This window comes from Lepisosteus platostomus, chromosome 3 (genome assembly GCF_059453375.1).
Source record: "Lepisosteus platostomus isolate fLepPlt1 chromosome 3, fLepPlt1.hap1, whole genome shotgun sequence".
Taxonomy (NCBI): Eukaryota; Metazoa; Chordata; class Actinopteri; order Semionotiformes; family Lepisosteidae; genus Lepisosteus; species Lepisosteus platostomus.
The window spans coordinates 11,852,981-11,874,047 of record NC_142613.1 but is presented as its reverse complement, the minus strand read 5'-3'; the positions used below and the strand labels follow the sequence as shown (position 1 = coordinate 11,874,047).

Genomic DNA, 21,067 nt, shown 5'->3' with positions numbered 1-21,067 from the left:
AATGTAATGGGCACAAACTCCTGACCAATATGGCAGCTCAGTCGAGGAGCTCTGGCATTTAGCGCATTTTTCTTTAGATTAAAAAATTAATCTTAGGAGAATGGGATTCATCAGCCTTGCAGACAAGCAACCCGTCACCCAAACCCAGGGCAAAGAAAGCCAGGAAGCTGCTTCTTACCTCACAGGCTACCAATGCAGATGAAACCCTTCTCTGTGAGAAATGAATCCTTCTGTCTTTGAATCCCTCCCTACTTCTCTTCCTTCACACATTACTATTCAGATGAAGTTAATAAGTTTTAAATTATACCCAAACCTTAAGCTCATGAGATAACATACTAGAATGCACTCCGTAAATGTGAATTTAGCTAGATGGCTTTTTTTACAGGCTGCACACTATGTTAGGATCACTGTTTGAAGGATAAATAGATTTCCTCACAATTTCCTATTTTCCACGGTGGTGTTGGGTACCTCCTGGGTGCAACCTCCACCGTGATAACCTGATGACAACAAATAAAATGTATTACAACTAGATTCATGTGGAGGAGTAAGTGACCAAGGTTTTGGTTGACACAATTACAGCACTACAAATATTTCTGGTCGTCTAGTAATACCTCATTTTAAATATTGTTATGGGGCTTTTCATTTGAGGGCATGTAAGAAATTGCCAGAGTCTAATGGTAACAGCTTCATGGTGCCCACACATGGAAACATATGAGGAAAATCAGAAGCAAATCAAACACCAGGACCTTTTATTTTGAGTTCCCAAGAGTAAGACTGTCTCCATTGTAACGGGCTCAATTACTGCAAATGCACTGGAACACTTTTTTTGGCAGCCTCCTGGAGTTTCACAAGCTTTCACCAATTTGGGATCATTTCTTCTTACTTACAGGATCTCATCCCTTTACTTACCCACCCTATTCTATGAGAAATGTTTGTGCTCCTGGTGCTGCCTTTGAAACCAAGAGCCAGTGCACTGTGGGAGACTTACTTTCTGTCTGGGGTTTTATATTTTATGTATCTTGGTCTATGCACAGCAATTTTGCACCTATGGGACATTTGCCCAATGACATTTACTATCATTTATATGGGATAGAAAACTAGGCAGATTGGATGGTAATCCATCCAGGTGGATGCTACACATTGGTGGTGGTGAAGGGGAGTCCCCATTACCTGTAAAGCGCTTTGAGTGGAGTGTCCAGATAAGGCGCTATATAAGTGTAAGCAATTATTATTATTATTATTATTATTATTATTATTTGTTATGCACTATTGGACAATGCTTTTTCTTTCTCTAAAAGCTTACCACACAACCTAATCCATCCAAACTTACACATAGGATGTATCCAACACCATATCACTGGTGCTGTATAAAAACAGCCTCATAGTGTAAGCAGAACCTATCAATGTTTTGGGAAAGCCCTGTAGTGGTGTCTTTTTTAGCATAACTATTAATCAATAATGTATTTTCAGATGTGTATGGTGTGACTGTGTCTCTTAACTGTTTCTGCAAATACCAATTGACATACTGTATTACTATACATTTCAGGTAGGCAGAGCATCTTTTGTTTGTGGGTCTGACACCAGCCAAAATATTGGTTTAATGAGGCTGGGTGGAAAATGGGATACCATTAGCAGTACTTACAGTAGTTCCTCTCATTTGCAGAAAGTGTGTGGAAGTACTAATAAAACAAGTCCAGTTGGATAACTTTTTGTTAGTGCAAAACCTGTGACAGTATGATTAGGAGTTCATTGTGTCCTCCAAATTTAGCTGGATGTGCATGTGCCCCTTTTCCGTTTTGTTTCTCTTTCCTTGTGAGGTTCCATGTTTTCTATCTTGGTTTTATTTGTTGCTTGTATTTTTCTCGCTGAAACATTTAAGAAATTAGTTTACAAGATGGTAAAATGTTGAGTAGTGCTGACAGATACACATTTTCGAGAAAGGTGTATCCTCACCACACCCAGTCTGTATTTATGAGTGGTTGAGTATTAACATCAGTAGAAAGACTTACAATTGTAAGAAAGACTAACAACAAGACTTACATCCAAAAAACATGTTTTATAAACTTCAAATTTATTAAACATATTCCTACGCTGCTAGATGAGGCTGGTATTTTTAACACACCCTGGAATTAATGTCTGCTTAGTAAAAAGCCCCTTGTAAATACCTTAGGAGTCACTGTTCTCTTTAAAAGCTCAAATTATCTGATAACACAGGAGAGGGAAAGTCCCAGTTTTATCTGATTTCTGTGTAGTTAAATCTTGAAAGGTCATTTTTAATCACCCCCACTTGAAAGGATACCCTGATACAGCTAAGGGATCTAACAGACCTCTTACTGGAATGCTATCCACACATTGATAAACAAAAGGCTCTTCCTAGGGTGAGAGATAGCTTGAGTTTGCTCCACTGAATCTGCGGCCTCTTCAGCACTCTCTGGTTAATGCACACTTCTTCAACAGCCAGACAGCAGCTGTGGATGCCACCCCCACACTTTAACCACCCACCCCAACTCTGTATTGTTCTAATGTTGAAAACAGCACAGGGCAATGAATATAACACTGTACCCATTGGTATTGAGCTTATAATAAAATTCTGAAAACATCTACATGAAAGAAGCAATGAAGGTATGGTGTGGGATCATTGTACAATATCCCTGGGATAAACTATATCCGCAGGACATGGTAAGATTTCAGACCCTTCTTACCTAAATGACACCAAATTCAGCGGTCAAATTTATTCCAGATGTGCAATGGACTTGTTTCAGTCCTGGCATCTGTGCTACCGAGCAAAAAATAATAATAAAATAGTCTGTGGCCAAAACCTTAACAAAGGGTTGGAAATGTCTGCAGGACTCTTATCAGGAATACAACATACAATATCCTTTAGGGCTAATTTCACAGTAAAATATAAAGGATACCGGAAGGAGTTATTTTGTTTTTTATAGATTTAATGCATAATTATTTCCTCCTTTGTTTCCTCCTTTGTAAAGCCATATATGATTCATACTCTACTAAAAGATTCACATTTCTTTTTTAAAGTCTTTTTGTTTTTACAAATGACATTACCATTCGCATTCACACTCAATGATAATTCTGCTTTCTGTAATTGACAATGATAATTCCTTGTGTATACATAGCATAAAATCCCAAAGAGCTTCATGCATAGGAGGGGAGTCAATTCAACACTAAAATGCCCACTTGCTTGCCCATAGCAGTCATTACCCACCAGCAGCCCCACTACAGAGAATATCAGGTGGAGAACTGAGCCAATTGGGAGGTACCTCCAATATCTGTAAAGCTGGATAGGACAATTATATATTTTTTGCATGTCTGCTCAGTTATGTTGTTCCAATATGTTGGTCTGTTCAGGAAAGTCCTTTTTGAAAACCCCGGACATTGGAATTCCCTCAACCCTCTTGGTTCTACAAGAATTGTACATCACAGGTTTCCAGTCACAGTGAGCTATTAATTACCTTTAGGAAACGTTTCAGAAGGCATTTGTTGCTACTGGTTATTTTTATTTCTATTCTCCTTATTGGAGCCATAAACATTTTATCAGACATTTTTAGTTAAAATGATCTTTATTCATTCCACCAGTCACCAGGCTCTTCTTTCTTTTTTTACTTAAATCTTAATTCTAAATGTCGTCTCCACATTCAATGCATAATCTGCTAAGTTCCAGAGGCAAAACAAATGAGTTGTTTGTGCAAAGCTTTAGCTATTACTATTTGGGATTCAGATCTGAATGTTACAGATGAAAGAATATAAATCTGTCTTGCAAAAATCCTAATTACTGAATGATCCACTGTTTCAAATTTTACCCCTAGTAGACACTATCATATGATATTTACTCCCAGTCCTGTGGGTATGATTTGTCCAGGAGCCATTGTAGGTATCCTTTTACATGTTTTAGGAGTATTGCTATATTTTGAATTCATATTTCCTCTTCTTTGTCCACTATTTTCAATAGTTCTCCCCTAGTACTCTTGCTGAATGATAAACACCTGTCTTAGCCCCCCATAGCAGAAATGGATCTGGTTGGCTGGTCTCTATGCAGCTATTAAGATGTTGGCACTGCACAGGGAGCCTCTGCATTCCCTCCTGTGGCACCTCTGGGTCCCAAAATATCTTGACATTATATATACAGAGCATTCTAGTGCTTGGATCCAATAAGCCAGGGAAGGGAGGGTGGCTGATGCAGTCAATTCTTTATTCCATGGTACTTCTATAAGAGCTGTCTTACTTTGGTTTACAGTTCTCTGGTATGAACATGTGGGAGAACCACTGGTAAAGGGATTTTTGGGGGTGAGGGGAAGTGCCTGGCTTTGATATGTTTTTGGAAATAAAATTAATAAAAATTGGGTCACAAATGTTTTTTTAATTGCCTGTCCAACACCACATAGCAACAGAGAACATGGCAAATGCTAGGAAATGCGTCATGTAAACCACAGAAAGAGAAAAGACAGGTGACCCAGCATGTTAAGTAACACAAAACTGGAACTCAGCCCTTTCTCTGCATTCTCCACCCTTGCTGGGCTGCGTGTTTGTTTTAGGTTGGATCGTGACAGAGAAGATTTTAAATCTCCATGTTTTAACAAGCTCCCTCCTCACACTCAGACACTTTTGGGCTCAAGCTTCCCATCCAAACACTGCCATTTAAGGTAAGCCTGCTTTCCTGGAAGGCCATTTGAATTCCCAAATAAATCCCAAACTCATTCTGGACCAGGAGGCAGATACTTGTGTCCAACTGCCTCAGGGTCCCTGAAGATTGAAAACGAAAACAGAGGTCATCTCATCCCACTGTTTAGACAGCAGGTAATCAGCTGAAGTTTTGAAACAATACAGCTTATTGAAAAAAATAAGATTTTGAAAAAATTGAAAACTGCTTTTGTGTATATATCTGATATTTTATATACTGTATATCTGCTATTGTTTTTTGTTTTCATGTACATGTCATTCTGTTTTTTGACCTCTAGGATTTCAGATTTGTATCACTTTTTAAACAAGTTATTGCTAAATGTTGAAAGGAACAAGTCTAGCAAGGCAAACGTAAAAGTCAAATGTAAATTCCTACTTTTTCCCTGCTTTAATATGGTCTTGGGATTGATGTTTGAAAACATCTTGTAGTTTTCTGCTGTCCATTCAACATAAATTGCTATCCATCTTTGCTAGCTTGTGATCGCAAGACAAAATAACTTTATGCAAGATTTTGCTAAATTGAGTGACAGGAAGTGGCAGGGGGAACTATATTATTGCCGCACACACCAAAGTGTTGTTGTGCTGACACAGTGTAAAAAAAAACAATTAAGCATTTGTTTTTAGTAAATGCATGCCCTTTTTAATACTGTAATTTAGTTTAATACTGTAATTAGCTTAGATATCAACCTGTAAGTACTGAAATAGAAACATAATAAAACTATATTTTCTGTTGTTTCCTTCGCAGTAAATCCCTTAATTATTAAAAGATAGTTTCCAAATAGTTTCCAAACATTATAGAATAGGGTATTGCATTTAACATTGTTTACCTAAACAGGCTGCATAGTTCTAATTTCATCCCACTACCTCCCATGTGGTCTTTTGGAAAAAGTCCTTTCAGAAGCTTTTGGGTCTGAAATGATCGATCAGTGTTTTAAAAACAACAAGGCACACAGACACAAGGAGATTACGGTGATTTAACCAAACCACAATAAGGAGCAAGAATAAACTAGGTGCTTGACTCCTTTGAAACTGCCTCTTGGAAGACTTCTGTTAAGTCTGAATGTATTACATAATGGTTTCCAGACCAGAGTGTTTGCTGTTTGTCTGTGGAGAAGCTTTGAAGTTCATAAACAGTGTGAGGATTGCCACACTGCTTCCTTTGAACACTCCAAAACAATTTCAGATAATGGGAATTACTGTACATAAGTCAACAGCCGAAGCGTTTAATTGGTGCTTTGTAAATGCCCTTGAGATAACCAGACAAATCAAAAACTTCTTTATGTGGATCAATTTTATTCTGCAACAAAGATACAGTAGCTGTAACCAGCCTATTTAGGGCAATGTGCTGTCCTTTCCTTTCTTAGTTACTGCATTTCTGATCAGGTGTGTTATGGGAAGGGCAGTTTTGACTTTGAAATGCTGCTACTGTAGTATTTGTCAAGTATTGTGACTGAAACAGCATGAACATGAAAGGTACTTTGATATTACTGTACATACTACCAAGAGGTTTGACTTTTTATCAAGTGTGCACTGCTATCCAGACCTCAGGCACATAGAGCTAACACAAGGGTCTTCGATGCTCCCCTGGGATTGTGGTTCCTCTACAATGCTATTAAAATCCTGGGTAAGGCCCTTCTTGAAGGGTGTCCTTATGGTCAATTATAGTTTTTACTTGTTCCTAAGGGTACTAAAGTTTTTCACACAATTAAGTCAAACCTCTACTTCTGAGTAAGAGGTGATTGAGGACAAGACAAAACAAATGGAAATCAATAATATTTTGAACTGTTACTAGGTGCTATTACTTTGCACAACCAGATGTGGCTATGAGCCACATTGTGAAACTATACTTTATCAAGAATTAAAGCATTGGGTCAATGTGTTTCTGGGAATGAGATACCAATAGCCAATGTAGCATTGGTAATGAGATACCAATAGCCCATGTGAAATGAGCATTCCCAGAGTTTTTTGCTGATTTTCTGAAGAAGAGTTACAGACTAATTTCACAAGAGATCTCATATCTTGGTGATCTTAAGAGGTAAGGGAACCATCTTTGTCACATAACTACCGTTTTCTGAAAGGAGTACCCATTCAATCATCCTGAATCCATTTGCACTCAATTTCCACTTATGTCCTTATCGTTTTGTTTGAAGCAGCCCATTATTCAATGTTGTCATTAACCATTCCCTTAAATGAAACCTCACAATTACCATTATTCCAAACTAAAGTGACTCAGCTCCTTTGACTTGACTGCCTACGACATAATTCACAACAGGCTATAAAGGGAGGAATAAATACATTTTCAAAACAGGATTGCAAGAAAAGCAAGCTACTCCTTGCAGAAACTGGGAATGGAATGAGACCAAAGAGAGTCTGACATCCCTATGCTAGATAGCTCTTGTGCAAATCTGCATTTTTTTTGGCAGGTTTCAGAACTGCTTTGAGGTCACTCAAGGCTAAAACAAGCTTCTCTTTTCCTGAGCTAAAAAGGCACCGTGAATGTAAGTTTAGAATAAGTGCAATCACATTACAATCCTGGTTTCATGGTGAGTAAACTGCATTGTAAAAACATGACAAAAAATGAGTCTGCTGCCAAGAATTCCAATAGTGTTTCTCATTGGTAACATCTGTGGTATCAGCCTCTAATGGACACTCTGCACACGGCTGCTCTGCTTATGAAGACTTGCCATGCTTTTCTCAAAAGGTTCTTGAAGCTTATTTGGGTATATGTTATAGGCTTCTTAGAGAATGAAATAATTTAGGTTTGGGTTTTCTTATGATCAGAAGTTAGGGGTGTTGGTGATGTGATGAGTTACTTTACTTTATACTGTAAAATATAAAGTAAACTTGAATTAAGATAAATTTTTATTTTCTTAACATTTAAAAATAAAATCTCGGGATCACAGTGCAAAGACAAGTTTTGTGCTGGTTTATTTCATTTGTCTCCCCCTGGCCAGTTCAGGATGTGGTGAACATTGTAAGTTAACGATTTCTCGGTCTTGGTCTTTGAGTGGTCTAATTGCTGTTCTAGCAAAGATGAACTTTTTTGAAGTACTGAAACCTTCCCTATTACCATTTGTTTACCATTTGTTTCTTAAAAATAGTAAATAATCAGACTATTAGCATTAACCAGGTCTCTGTGTAAAAATGAGATACTTACAGTGGTTACATCACTCCGTAGGATCATCATGAAAGTTCAGACTGCCTACAGCAGTAAAATGGAGTTTGGCATAGGACTTGGCTATGTAGGTTGGGCACTTAAATGTGTGCAATTTGAATCCAAGGACTTACTGTATGCATGTCATTGGTGCCATGCCTTGAATAAGTACTGAGGCTGATGAGGACGTTAAAACTGAGAGTATTTGTCAAACAGAGTAAAAATGAATACAATGTACAGTGAATTAATAAATTAATGAATTTATTGATGTGTGAATAAAAATGAATAAATATTACAGTGCAGTAACACTCCAGATTGCTCAAAGGCATTCAGGCTGCCCAAGCTATCAGGCTGACCTTTTAGCATATTGAATTTTGCCCTCACAGTCCAGGAGGTTGTAGTTGTGTTAGTGGTGAGGGTTTTAATCCATCATCCAACTGCATACACTAAAGAAAGAATGAACTGAGTTCTGTTTAATCGTTTGACAACAGCATATTTAAAGTAAGATGCTTGTGAGTGATAATCAATTGTTTTTCTGTTTCAATGAGTACCATCTTAAACAGAAAAACAACAGCACACAGTCCATCATGAGGATCGCAGGACATTATATCTTCCCTGGAACATGCAGAACAATCATGTTAATATTTCACTGTCAGAAGCCTAGATCATTTTCAACATAGATATTAATGCACCTGAGTGTCTGGCATTGCACTCCTTGTGTGGCATTTCAGGTTACCCTGCAGTGCAGTTTGGGCCCTATAGTCTAGAGATCACCAGTTCAAATCTATGCCACATCAATACTTGTCTATGACAGGGAGGGACTTGCCCAGCCACAGCGCACACCTACAGTAGTCCAACTCAAATGGGTTCAAATCTGGCCAGGGTTTCCTTGGCTTGTCATGCAACACTGACCCTTATGCCTTGTCAGGCATCTTCAAGCCTGCACTATGCTGGCCAAGTGGCCAGTACTGTAACTCTACTGCTCACAATGTGGGCTTGCAGTATTATAAAAGAAATGGGTGACAATATTGCATATTTCAGAGAGCACGTGTCCTATTATGAAGACTGGTGTGGTCAGCTACACTATTAAACACACAATCCAAAAAGGGAGGAGCAAAATGGGAAAAATAATGAAGATTTCAATCTATTCATGGAAACACGGTTAAACTTCTCCACCGTCTGTTTCAGTTTTTCAACTCATTCTTTGACTAAATAAAACAGAATGGAATAGGACCTTAAAGCCACTCTATAGAATACATATAATACAGTATGCAAGAGGCAAGAATATGATAGTAACTCAGTGAAGGGGAAAAGAATGGTTTTAATATGTGCTATACAGCTGTATGCAGATTTATTAGAATACCCCATTGCTTCTTAAGTTTTAACTTCACCTGTACAGTTGACATCGAGCTACTGTAACTGAAAATCCTGGAAAACAAGACATATTACTAATATTTTTCTAACCTTAATATGCTATATACACAACTACTTTCACACAGTCAGGTACAGACACAAATCATACAATGGTAGACACAAATGATCCTTAGGATGTTTTTGGACTTTTGAACCATGGAATCATGGTTCACAATAAGGGAAACAGTATTCCTGTATTCTTGAATACAGTCTATTTTGTAATTCCATCAGAGAATAATCCTATTTCAAAAAGACATTGACTTTCAGACACATACTATAAATCAACTGCATTTTTTCCTTTTATTTTCTTTCTTATTCATTCAGGTTTGTTTGATATCTAATCCTGTAAAAAATATTCTTTCTTGTCCCAGTTCGGAATTTACATGAAATCAGATTAGAAAATGAAATCCGTTCTAAATATTAGGTTTGATTATCTACCTTCTAGCCTCCTCAAAGCTCATCAGTCAGAACACCTGTACAGCCCACAATCCATTTTTCTTCCTTACAGTCATTACTGGTATTGTTGTACAAGACGAAGATAATACCTAATAAAGGAACCCACAGTGCTAGATCTCTCTGTGCTTACGCATACTCTCCCTTTTGGGTCATGGTGTAACTTATTCATTTAGAATTAAATCTACATAGTCTTGTTTTGATTCATTTCTGCATGTCATTGTCAAGTGGCAATGCATTTAGGTTCTTGAGTCATCTTGAGCAAGGCTTGAGGTCAGTAAAACTATGATAATACAGTAAGTCTGCGTATCTAGCTATGTCCACTCTCTCCCAGTGTGTAAATGGTTAAAGTTCTTCAACCAGGGGGATGATTTAAGGACTATGTGAGGAAGACAGAACAGCCAGGCTGACTTACTCCTGACCCCACTGCATTCCTTACCCCCAAATATGGGCAAAAGCATTGAGTCCCTGGCCTCCCTCAGCCTGGGATGGGGCTGACGTGATTAAAGCGCTACACAGGCCTGCATGCATTCAGCCTAGAGGAGCCCTGAACACAACCCAAAACAGAAAGAATCTGTAATCTGATGTAACTGCCCAAGATGAAAGTGAGGGATTGTCAGCAACACTCTTTTCCCTTGCTTTTTGTTCTCTTATTGTTCAAACATCATTTGTTTCTTGAAAAAGACCAACAAGAAAAGTCAACAACAGACACAAAAGACATTTGGAAAAAGGTGGCTCAGAGATAAAAAGAGAAGAAACAGACAAAGGGGGTAATTAAACAGGTTTTGAAGGGAAAATAAAACACTGAATTATTTAATTATGTTATCACAGTTATAATGTTACCTATGTAAATGTACTTATTTCAAGAACAATTACTATGAATAACTGCAGCCTAGCTTCCCCCACAGAGAAGTTTTTTTTGGTTTCCAGATTCCTTTTACCCTGTCCCTCCAAATAACATAACAGGTCCTTCTTTATTTTTTACAAAGTTCTTCTGGGTCCTCTCGTCTGGACTCCTGCTACAGCAGACCTATCATTTTCTGGTGCATGGCAATGAGATTTCTAGATGATGGCAGGCTGGAGAATTCTACAGCTTTAGCATGAGATCACTTTGTTTTGACTCCAGCACAGTGCGATATACAGATCCTTACCATTTTAAAATGACCCCATCCCTGCCACCTCACCCCGCCAACCCCCATGGAATTCTCCTGTCTTTTCCCACAGTTCTTCTGGATATTAATAGCAACTTCCTAGTTAAAGAGCCTCTTGCGTAAGACACAAAGCTGGGTTAAAGGAATGGATTTGTTTATCTCTATTTCATTTTGTGCTTTTTGTGTTAGGTATTTATTTCTTATCTACAAGGCAGGCCAGGATTTTTTCAGGTTTTCTTGCTAACGTGTGTCTTCACTTTATCAAGGCGGAAATATTCGACTCTGCTTTTAAATCAACTACTCTAGTTCTGTTGCTTTTGCTATCTGGACCCATACCTTTTGGGCTCTGCGTTGGGCTTTCAGATCCCTGCTACTGCCGTTCAGTTCCTCCTCCTTAGCTCGACTCTGATGCAAAAGATGTGCGCGTCTTTCAGAGAAGTCTTCACTGTCACTGTCATCCTGCAGTCAAAGGTCAAGAGAAATGTACTCAACCACTCCCCTTAAAGAAATGGCTTATTTTACCCCACATGTGATCCAGGAATGTGACTCTAATGGAAATTTGAACAAAACTTCACGAGAGGTCAAACTCTAATCTTGGCCACTTCAGCCTTCTAGATATAAATATCGCACATCACTTATTCATGTTTCATTTTCATATCCCTCCCCCACCCCATCTTCACTTTATATATAAAAAAGCTTCTGATGTAAACTGATCCTACAGTACATTAAAGGGGGCAGTTTTCTTACAATTGGGGGATGTTTGTCTTCAGCCAGGTGAGTTACCCCAATTAAGCTCACTATTTGATTCAGCTTAATTGGGGTTTGACTGAACTACTGCAATAATACTTTCCATCAAAGTAAGTCCATATCTATATAGCCAGCAGCCATATCACTCTGCAACTCACAACTAGCAACCCACTGAAGCTAAGCAGGTGTGAGCCTGGTCAGTACCTGGATGGGAGACCTCCTGGGAAAAACTAAGGTTGCTGCTGGAAGAAGTGTTAGTGAGGCCAGCAGGGGGCGCTCGCTCCGCAGTCCATTTGGGTCCTAATGCCCCAGTATCATGACACTATAATGTAAAAAGGTGCCGTCCTTCAGATGAGGCGTAAAACCGAGGACCTGACTCTCTGTGGTCATTAAAAATCCCAGGGCGTTTCTCGAAAAGAATAGGGGTGTAACCTAAGGCCCGTAACAATCATAGTCCTCCTAACAATCCCCATCTATGAACTGGCTTCATTACTCTGCTCTCCTCCCCACTGATAGCTGGTGTGTGGTGAGTGTACTTGTGCAGTATGGCTGCTGTTGTATCATCCAGGTGGGGCTGCACATTGGTGGTGGTGGAGGGAGTCCCCATTACCTGTAAAGTGCTTTGAGTGGAGTGTCCAGAAAAGTGCTATATAAGTGTAAGCAATTATTACTTATTATTATTATTATATCTGTATATAAAAAATGAACGATCTAGATGTGCATTTAGACTTTTTACAATGTTGTGCAACATTTCTGGAACTTCTCTTACAGTTACTGTTAAGACTGTATAAGCTGCTTACCCAAAGTCAGTTTGGTCGCTGTTTGAGTCACGGTTACTGACTTTAAAGACTAAGCCATGAATTAATTGTCTGTAGGGAAGAGCCGTTAAATATGAGGCTGTTACTGAGAGATTGAGTTACTGACAGTCAGTGAAGACACAGAGCAAAGAATGCCAGTAAATCAAGATAAGGAGATCACAGAAGCAACATGACATACTATAGGACATGGCCTTATAAACTCTGGCATAGACTGAAAATAATCTAATTATACAGCTGTTTCAAAACATATTCTTGGTCATAAAAAAACAAGCAACAACAGAATACCAGTCTGTATACAAAACCAGTCTACAATAAGGCCATTTTTAAGTTATTTTTCTAATGTTTGCTTGATCTCTAAAATTATCTGTTCATTGTCAGATTCTATGATGTATTCAGTCCTTTCAGGAAAAGCAGGCATTTATGACCTTGTATGATGTGTTTAGATTTATACTGTAAATCAAATTGCCTTCTATAATTACATCTTCTATAATGAATTTCCATAACTGGAAAATAACTGAATAATTCAAGGATCCTGACAGGTAAGTAAAGGTATTTAGTTTTATATTATAAGTTTATGGAAGACATTTAAGAAGATCACCATGGTGAGAACTCTGTCAACAGCAGACAACTGTTATTTGTTTGCATGCTATAACCCTTTAATACATAGTTTCATGTGATGTTTTTAAAGTCTCATGTGTGTACTCATAAGTCCCTGCTTATTCAAGTCACTTTTTCAAGTGATTTGAAATGATGTGAAATATCAAAATGACAAAATCAAGAATGTGACATTTAGACAAAAATGGGGTAATTAACATTGACCACCAACCAGAAAAGCAACTCAACATCAAACCATTTTGTTCTGCATATTATGCAGATCCATCTCCACTTAAGCCTGAGGAATGAGACGGACACTCTTCTGTACTAAGAAGCCCTAAGATCTGCCTACCTCAAACTCCACAGAGGGTCGAATCCTTTCTGCCTCTCCTTTAATTCTATGGACCAGATGACCGTGAGGGGTTTCTTTCACATCAGCCGAACTGCTTTGGGAATCAGAATCGCTGCTGTAAAAAAATTAAAAGATTTTTACTAAGTAGTTCCCTTAGTAAAAAAACTAGAACTCTATTTCATGGGTGTTCGGTTCTATTTCTGCAGAGCTGTGTTACAATCGATTATGGTGAGTTTAGCTCAGATACAATTCAGAAATAACCGAGAATTGCACACTCTAGAAAAAAAATATCAAAGTTATCTGTAAGGAAATGACACACCTACAGGTGCACATTTTATATAACCAATTAATACATTTAATTAAGGGCCTGTGCTGTGCTATTGTGGTTTCCCCAATTTTAATTGAAAATGCTAAGAACATTTCTTTGGAATCAGTTAGTCAAGAAAGCAAATAATCTAAGAAGATTTCATCTTAAAGAATGATTTCATCAAGGATGCATACACTGGGATGCAGAACAACTCACACATCCAACGCTTTGAATGGCTATGTGATAGAGTTTCAGTAGTCCACCTGGTCTGCACAAGACACAAAATAGCTGATGATTGGGAAAAAGGGGCATAAAATTTACATTCCTTTAGCACCCAGATTCACGTTAAGGTCCATGTGTTTGTTTATCTGAAACCATTGGGATTTTTTTTACTGCAGCTGGTTTATATTGATTTCTCATCTGGCCAAGACTGCTAACTAAGCAAAATTCACAAAGGATTAAACCGCAATAAACAACAGAAAACAACTGAAGAGAGAAGAATCCAGTGCTTCTATTTTAATATATTTTTAAGGATGTTTGTTTTAGTCCTATAAGAATGATGTAATAATATGATCATAGATCTTATGCGAAGATTGAAATATTTTCAAAGTTGGTTTTTAGGAAAGATTGCAATAGGAAAGCAAGAGTTTAATTCCATGCTGAAAAATGCACACAATGTTTCAGATGGGGAGCCTTCTTTGCACACTTTGTGGTGGAAGCACAAACTTTGTATTTTCCTATTTTCCTTTCACTTTACATTAAAATCTACTGCACGTGCTCCTTTGCATCTCAGAAGTTGAGAAAACTCCCCACTCAAACCACTTTCAAATTGTGATTGTTTAGCTATCAGGACCAATAGAGCTATGTAGTAAAGGTTTAGTCAAACAAGTGAAGGATGTACAAATCTTATATGTGATACATTTATCACTGTAAGTATCAGATGTCTACACTGAAGTGGCAATATAGATGTCAGCGAGGGAGTTAGGAGCAACTGGTTGGACCCTATGTCGTGCTGAGACTATAGGTTGTTGCTAGTGATTGTTCCCGAAGGCAAAAGGCAAAAATTAGTAGTCGAGGTAAAAGAACTAGGTTGGGTATCCAAAAGAGTCAGGTCGAGAGTATCCAAATCCAAAATGAGAAGTGAGGCGAAGTCGAAGCAGGAGGAATCAAGGTCTGGTAGCCAAAAATCAGGTCGAGAGTAGTTTATGCACACAAGAGAAAGCCAAGGGTTATTCTCTATAGTGAGCGGGGACTGAGTGGAGTGAGAGGGTAGAAATAGGGAAGAGCATGAGGGATGACAATTGATTAATTAGTGCGCGGGTGTTGGCCTTGACAGATGCTCGTAGGAATGCGGTTCGTGACAATGGAACTTGTTAAGAAAATAATCATATTTACCTGTCTGTGTTCCCTGCCACATGAACAAGTGAAGGATCTTTTTCCAGGCAGAATCGAACTGTGTGCTTTTTGCCAAACTGGTTTGAAGACTCTGAAATTACAGAGGGAAAATAACCATTGACCTCTGAAATTCACAAAAGCTTCCAAATGTACACCAAACCAGATACAAAATCAAAATTACTAACAGAGAGCTGTATTGTCTCGCAAATATCCTGCTGCCATCAATGGGAACAATGGTCTTATACAGTCAACTTTGTGTCAGTGGGTCCCAGAAATGATTTATAAAAAGCAGTTGCTGTGAGTTGATGTAGGACCCAGAAACTACAGAGCACTGTATTTCACAGTTGACAGTGTGGCACAGGTCTCTGAGCAGGAAACATTTAGCTGTCTATGATATCTGATAAAAGTAGTGAATGTTATTCGAGAACTCCTACTAGTTTTTTTAATTCAATGTACCTGCATGTTAGGCATGATGAGATCATTCCTGGATTTAAAAGCCAGAGGTCTCTGCATCATGAGGAACATGTTTCAGTGGATCTGTTTTAACACATTCGAGCATGATCACAGCCTGCAAGCCAAACTTAAAGAATGAAAGCCATAACTTTTAGATTCAATGATTATTTTCCTTCTTTTAAACACTCTGTTGTGTTCAGTACTGCACCCTGGTGGTGGAATTTGCATCAGTCCTCCACCTAAGGCCTTAGCTCCGCTGTTTGCATTGTGGGCTTGAGGTCAGGAGACAAGAAGATAGAGCTGGCGCAAATCGCCTATGTGATTAACCATGGTTACACTCATCAATATAAAATAAGAAATAACTTAATCCTTAATAAATAAAAGTATCCTTGGATTCAAAATGAACATACATGACACACAACATAAATGGCAGCACACTTTGGGGCTGTCCAATTGATAGTGGTTTTATTTTACTGTCTGCATGTGCATTTACTGTATCTGCTGAAGTTTAATCAGGAGTTAACAACAGGGAGAGCGAGTCTGTTGGCTTTTTGTTGCAATGGCATTTTCATTCGGCTCTTCTCAGTCACAGAGGGGAGCAGGGGCAAAGAATAAAGAAGGTTTCCTTTGACTGTCATTTTGGTAACTCAGACAAAAAGTGGACTCCGATCTTCCAAAATTCAGATAAAATCTGAGATTATGGTAAAAAAATGTGTCTGAATTGCCTTTTTTTCTAGCTCTGGTTTATTACACAGGCAAAGATGGATGTAGAAAGCATAGCTGAAATAGTGAGTCAAAATGTAATTCACATTATCCAATCACATGCTTATTTACAGGGGGGGGTCCCACCCTCCCACCTTGGCCAATGACTGGCCATGCACAAAGCTTCAGGAGATCAGAATTGATCTATTTCACCAGCCAGCTGAGACAGGGTATTTTCCCCAGTGGTGGAGCTTGATTGACCATGTGCTACCAGGGTGGGGTGATTTCCATGTCATCAGAGTTTTGGCAGCTTGCCACACAGTAGCGCACCCTTGTGGCTGGCAGAATGTGTGTGCACTTGAGATATCACTCCTAAGAGCAGCCTCAGTCTTAAAAAAATGATAATAATTGCTTACACTTATATAGTGCTTTTTCTGGACACTCCACTCAAAGCGCTTTACAGGTAATGGGGACTCCCCTCCACCACCACCAATGTGCAGCATCCACCTGGATGATACGACGGCAGCCATAGTGCGCCAGAACGCTCACCACACATCAGCTATTAGTGGGGAGGAGAGTAATGAAGCCAATTCATAGACTTTCAATTCACTTTAACACCTCCCTGAGCTGTCTGCACTGTGTGTTCAGCATGAGAAAAAGATGGCAAAAATGACTGGGAAACTTTCACATTTCAAAGAATGCTGGTGTAATACTGTACATACTGTATAACCTACATCCAATGCACCTGTGCTGATGAGTTGGGACTAATTAACAAGTGGTGTTTCCAAAATGTTAGGGTATTTAAAAGCTTATACTGCGAGTTCCATACAAAATATACAGATGATGTTTTAAAAATGATAAGAAAAAGAAAAAATGCTGTAAAAGATATATTATAAAATCTGATACAAGGTGTCACCTGTACATTCTACGATAGTTCGATCTAGTTACAATCTCAACAATGTATCTCCTTTATTCATAATGCCACGTTGATGTAATTTATTTGGTTAGAAGGAAGAGCAAAGCTCCCAATATTGCAATGTCCTGCACAAATTACTGTGTGTGCATATAGAAATAATCTGATTATGAAACTATTTTGAAAGTGTTTTATTTGTTACCAGCCCTACTTTGGAGACCATGCTAAAATTTCTAATTTTTTAGCCGATCAGTATCTCACAATTTATTTTAAGATCTACTCCGATTTGACACCTTTAAAACATAATTTCATTTTATTCAGCTCACATTGCACATTGGTGGTAATCAATTGAATTAATGTTTCTTGAAGGAACTGTCTGAGGATCATCTTCAACATCAGAGACATGGAGTTTGTTCCAGATCTAATTGCATTTTAATCTGTAATGGATACTATCTCAATGTACACTTATGATCCAAAGTCCTTGTTTCATTGCTGAGCTTGCATTACTTGTATGAGAGGTTTGAACAGGTGAATCAAATTGTTCACAAACTCCTCTGTACACATTATTCCTTTAACCTGTGTACAGCATCTCTTTGATACCAGCAATTACTCCTGAGTGAGTTTTAAACACAAATCAAATCTTCTTTAAGGATCTATGTTTATTGATGTCATTTGTCGCGTGCAAACACTTTCGTAGTGATGAAAATTGTGTATATTTTTTGAATGAGTGATCAAGACTGAATGGGGTTGATGCTGCATTGAAGCACTGTTCTCTAAGTGCTTTCCAGGGAAACAACTTTCTTTTTTTAGCATGCTCACCACAATTAATCCCTAATATTATAGTAAATGAGGCCTTTCTGATGGGTATAATTTTAACCCAGAATAGCTTCTGAAAAAGCCTGGAGTGGGAATCAGATTTTCTTGTTCGATGTTAAGTAGGAAGCTTGTTCTTGGCAAACTTTTTAATCACAGGACTCCCGCCTGAAGATGTTATCCGCTCGTGTATTCCAAGGGCATACTGTAGTGTATGACGTTAGAATCCAGATAAGCATCGTCATGATCAGGCACCCAAGAAAGTGCTCAGCCTGCAGCCCATCCCCCCACCACAAGCAGCAGACAAGATCACCTCCTGGAGAAAAAGAGATTCAAATGCACAAAGGAGTCCTTGGGAGTAAGGTCACGTTAACATTCCCATCTCAAACAATGACACCTTTTTTATCGGCATAAAAGACTGATTCAGGAGGCGCTTCTGAAATACAGAGATCTGTGTGACTGGGATAAAGAGAAAAAAAACAAAATGATATCATTAATTTAATAAGCTACTGACAATCAAGGGTGAAAGATGGGCATAACGGTTTTGTCATGCTGCTGGAAGAGGTGTTAGTGGGGCCAGCAGGGGGCGCTCACCCTGCGGTCTATGTGGGTCCTAATGCCCCAGTATAGCGACGGGGACACTATACTGTAAACAGGCGCCGTCCTTCGGATGAGACGTAAAACCGAGGTCCTGACTCTCTGTGGTCATTAAAAATCCCAGGGCATTTCTCAAAAAGAGTAGGGGTGTAACCCCGGCATCCTGGCCAAATTTCCCATTGGCCCTTACCAGTCATGGCCTCCTAATAATCCCCATCTAGGAATCGGCTTCATTACTCTGCTCTCCTCCCCACTGATAGTTGATGTGTGGTGAGCGTTCTGGCACACTATGGGTGCCGTCGCATCATCCAGGTGGATGCTGCACATTGGTGGTGGTGGAGGGGAGTCCCCATTACCTGTAAAGCACTTTAAGTGGAGTGTCCAGAAAAGCGCTATATAAGTGTTAGCAATTATTATAATTACTATTATTATGATTATGACTCTTCTTGTTCTTCTTATGTTCTTATGCCTGTCTCATGAAATAAAGCACATGTGTGCACAGACTGGGCAGTGAATACCGCAATAAATTATAATCTTGAAATAAAATCCAGGAATGCAGTAGAGTTGAACTTCTAGATGTTGATATATGATATACTCATGAGTTTCTGAGAAAACTGTACTCATTTCAAATCCATGTTAATCACATCTTTTCTTTCAAGATAATCTATATTTTAGCATTCCTTTGCGTTTTATACATACAAGTCCTGATTGATTGAAAAAAACTTTAGTTTTTAGTTCTTAGCTTTGATGTCTTTACTCATTAACAACTTTTGGAAAATCAGGCTCTGAGTGCGTACTCCACACTTTGAGACAATATTTGATGTTGTACTGTATATCTCCCTGTCTTTGACTTCACATGACCAAATGAGATCACGATTTCTCGTACTTTAAAGCACATTGCTTGCTAGTCAGGTCATGACTAACTGCCTCCTCTGCCAGTAAGAATTTCACTGTCGCAATTCTTATTTGGCAGAAGAACAGACCTTGCGCTGTTCTTCAGAGGTGCTGAAAATTGCCCAAAAGAAGGCTTGCCCATGACTGAGGACTAGCTCAACGCTTGTTCGTGTGAGATGAGTATTATGACAGTGCAGTGTTAACACGTGTCATTGTTTACTGACATTTCCAAAACAGCAACATGACAAGAAATGTCTCAAGGGGCCTGCACCCTAAAACTGAACAGAATACGTGTTGGGATGTGATTGAATGAAAAGCTTACCTCAGCTGTTTTTTCTTAAGAAAGCATTTTTTTTCTTTTTCAATTTTTTTTTCTTCCTGATAAAGCAGCATGGATGAGCAAATGCACCTTTGCGGACTAATGCAGAGTCACAGCAGGGGAAGAGAGTTTGAGTTGACACCTTCAGGACTGCCCCTATTCCTCTTTGTCACTGACACTGTTTACATTTTTTGTTGCTCCTTCTGGTGTTCTTCCAACCTTTTGTGTTTACACTCTAGTCTACTCCTTAAACATTGCATCGCTATGGCAACTGAGGAAATACACACACACACACACACAACACCAGATCTGATAAAATCATTCCTTTCAAATATTGCACATAACTATTGTACCTATTAATATATGTTATTATGTGAAGTTGTCTTCTTCAATGCATGCAGTTAAAAAAGAACGTACATTTTTTATTTATAAGTACATTGGAATGTAATAATAAATTATATTTGAAATCAGTTTTTGTTTCCCAGTCTGCATCTTTCCTTAGAATAGTTCCATAGCTTTGTTCTGTTTTTAAACTGTTTTATGACCTGAAGGTTGGATTCTATTGCAGAAAAAAGAGGTAAACTGTCCCCATTGGTGATTTCAATTTTTTGCACTTTATAAACGTTTCTCAACCCCACTCAGCCTTGATCACTCATTAAAGAAATATACACAATTTTCATCACTACAAAAATGTTGGCACACTACAAATGACATTAATAAGTATCGATCCTTAAAGAAGATTTGATTAATGGTTACAATTCACTGAGAAAGATTTGAAATTGCCTAGTTTGGTCTTTTCACAATCAACACAGGAAGAAGTCAACTACAAGTAATAATCCCAGTGCCATTTATTTTAATTTGTTCTGACATAGCTTGTGTGAGATGTTTTTTTACTGTAAGAACATTTGAACTGAGCAAGAATTCACTGGATCCATCTTATGTGTTTGATTATTCTTGTCACCCGCAGTAATGCCAAGTTACCCCTTTGTTATGAGCCTTAAATGCACTCACTTTTGGGTGTCAATTATCACTTATGTCCACAGCTATTATTGGCATTGTAGTCCTTTAAAGTGACTAGTTTTAATATGTTTGAGGACTGTAATTATGTTCTTCAGTAAGGACTGTAATTACCCTTCTGTATTGTATGAACTTTATCCCCTCAACCTCTTCCATTTACACCAGTAAAGATTCAGGTATATTTGCTTGTCTACACAAAATACCTGTTTAACATCAGAAATAACAGTGATTTATTCAATAATTATTAATACATGTAACATCAATTACCTTTCCCTTTCTT

General features: G+C 38.4%; 1 protein-coding gene across 6 annotated transcripts in view; it reads right to left on the bottom strand.

Moving 5' to 3' along the window:
* Window positions 1-21,067, bottom strand: part of LOC148674387 (uncharacterized) — a 47,819-nt gene that overhangs the window by 12,483 nt on the left and 14,269 nt on the right. For 5 of the 6 annotated variants that reach the window (XM_088627061.1, XM_088627060.1, XM_088627064.1 and 2 more), the window contains 3 exons: window positions 15,080-15,170; window positions 13,378-13,492; window positions 11,203-11,325 (listed from right to left, as the gene is read on the bottom strand). In XM_088627061.1, coding sequence (XP_088483187.1) covers window positions 11,203-11,325; window positions 13,378-13,492; window positions 15,080-15,170 — 329 coding nt within the window. The remainder of the gene's footprint in view (window positions 1-11,202; window positions 11,326-13,377; window positions 13,493-15,079; window positions 15,171-21,067) is intronic. The other variant, XM_088627062.1, reaches the window with a different exon arrangement.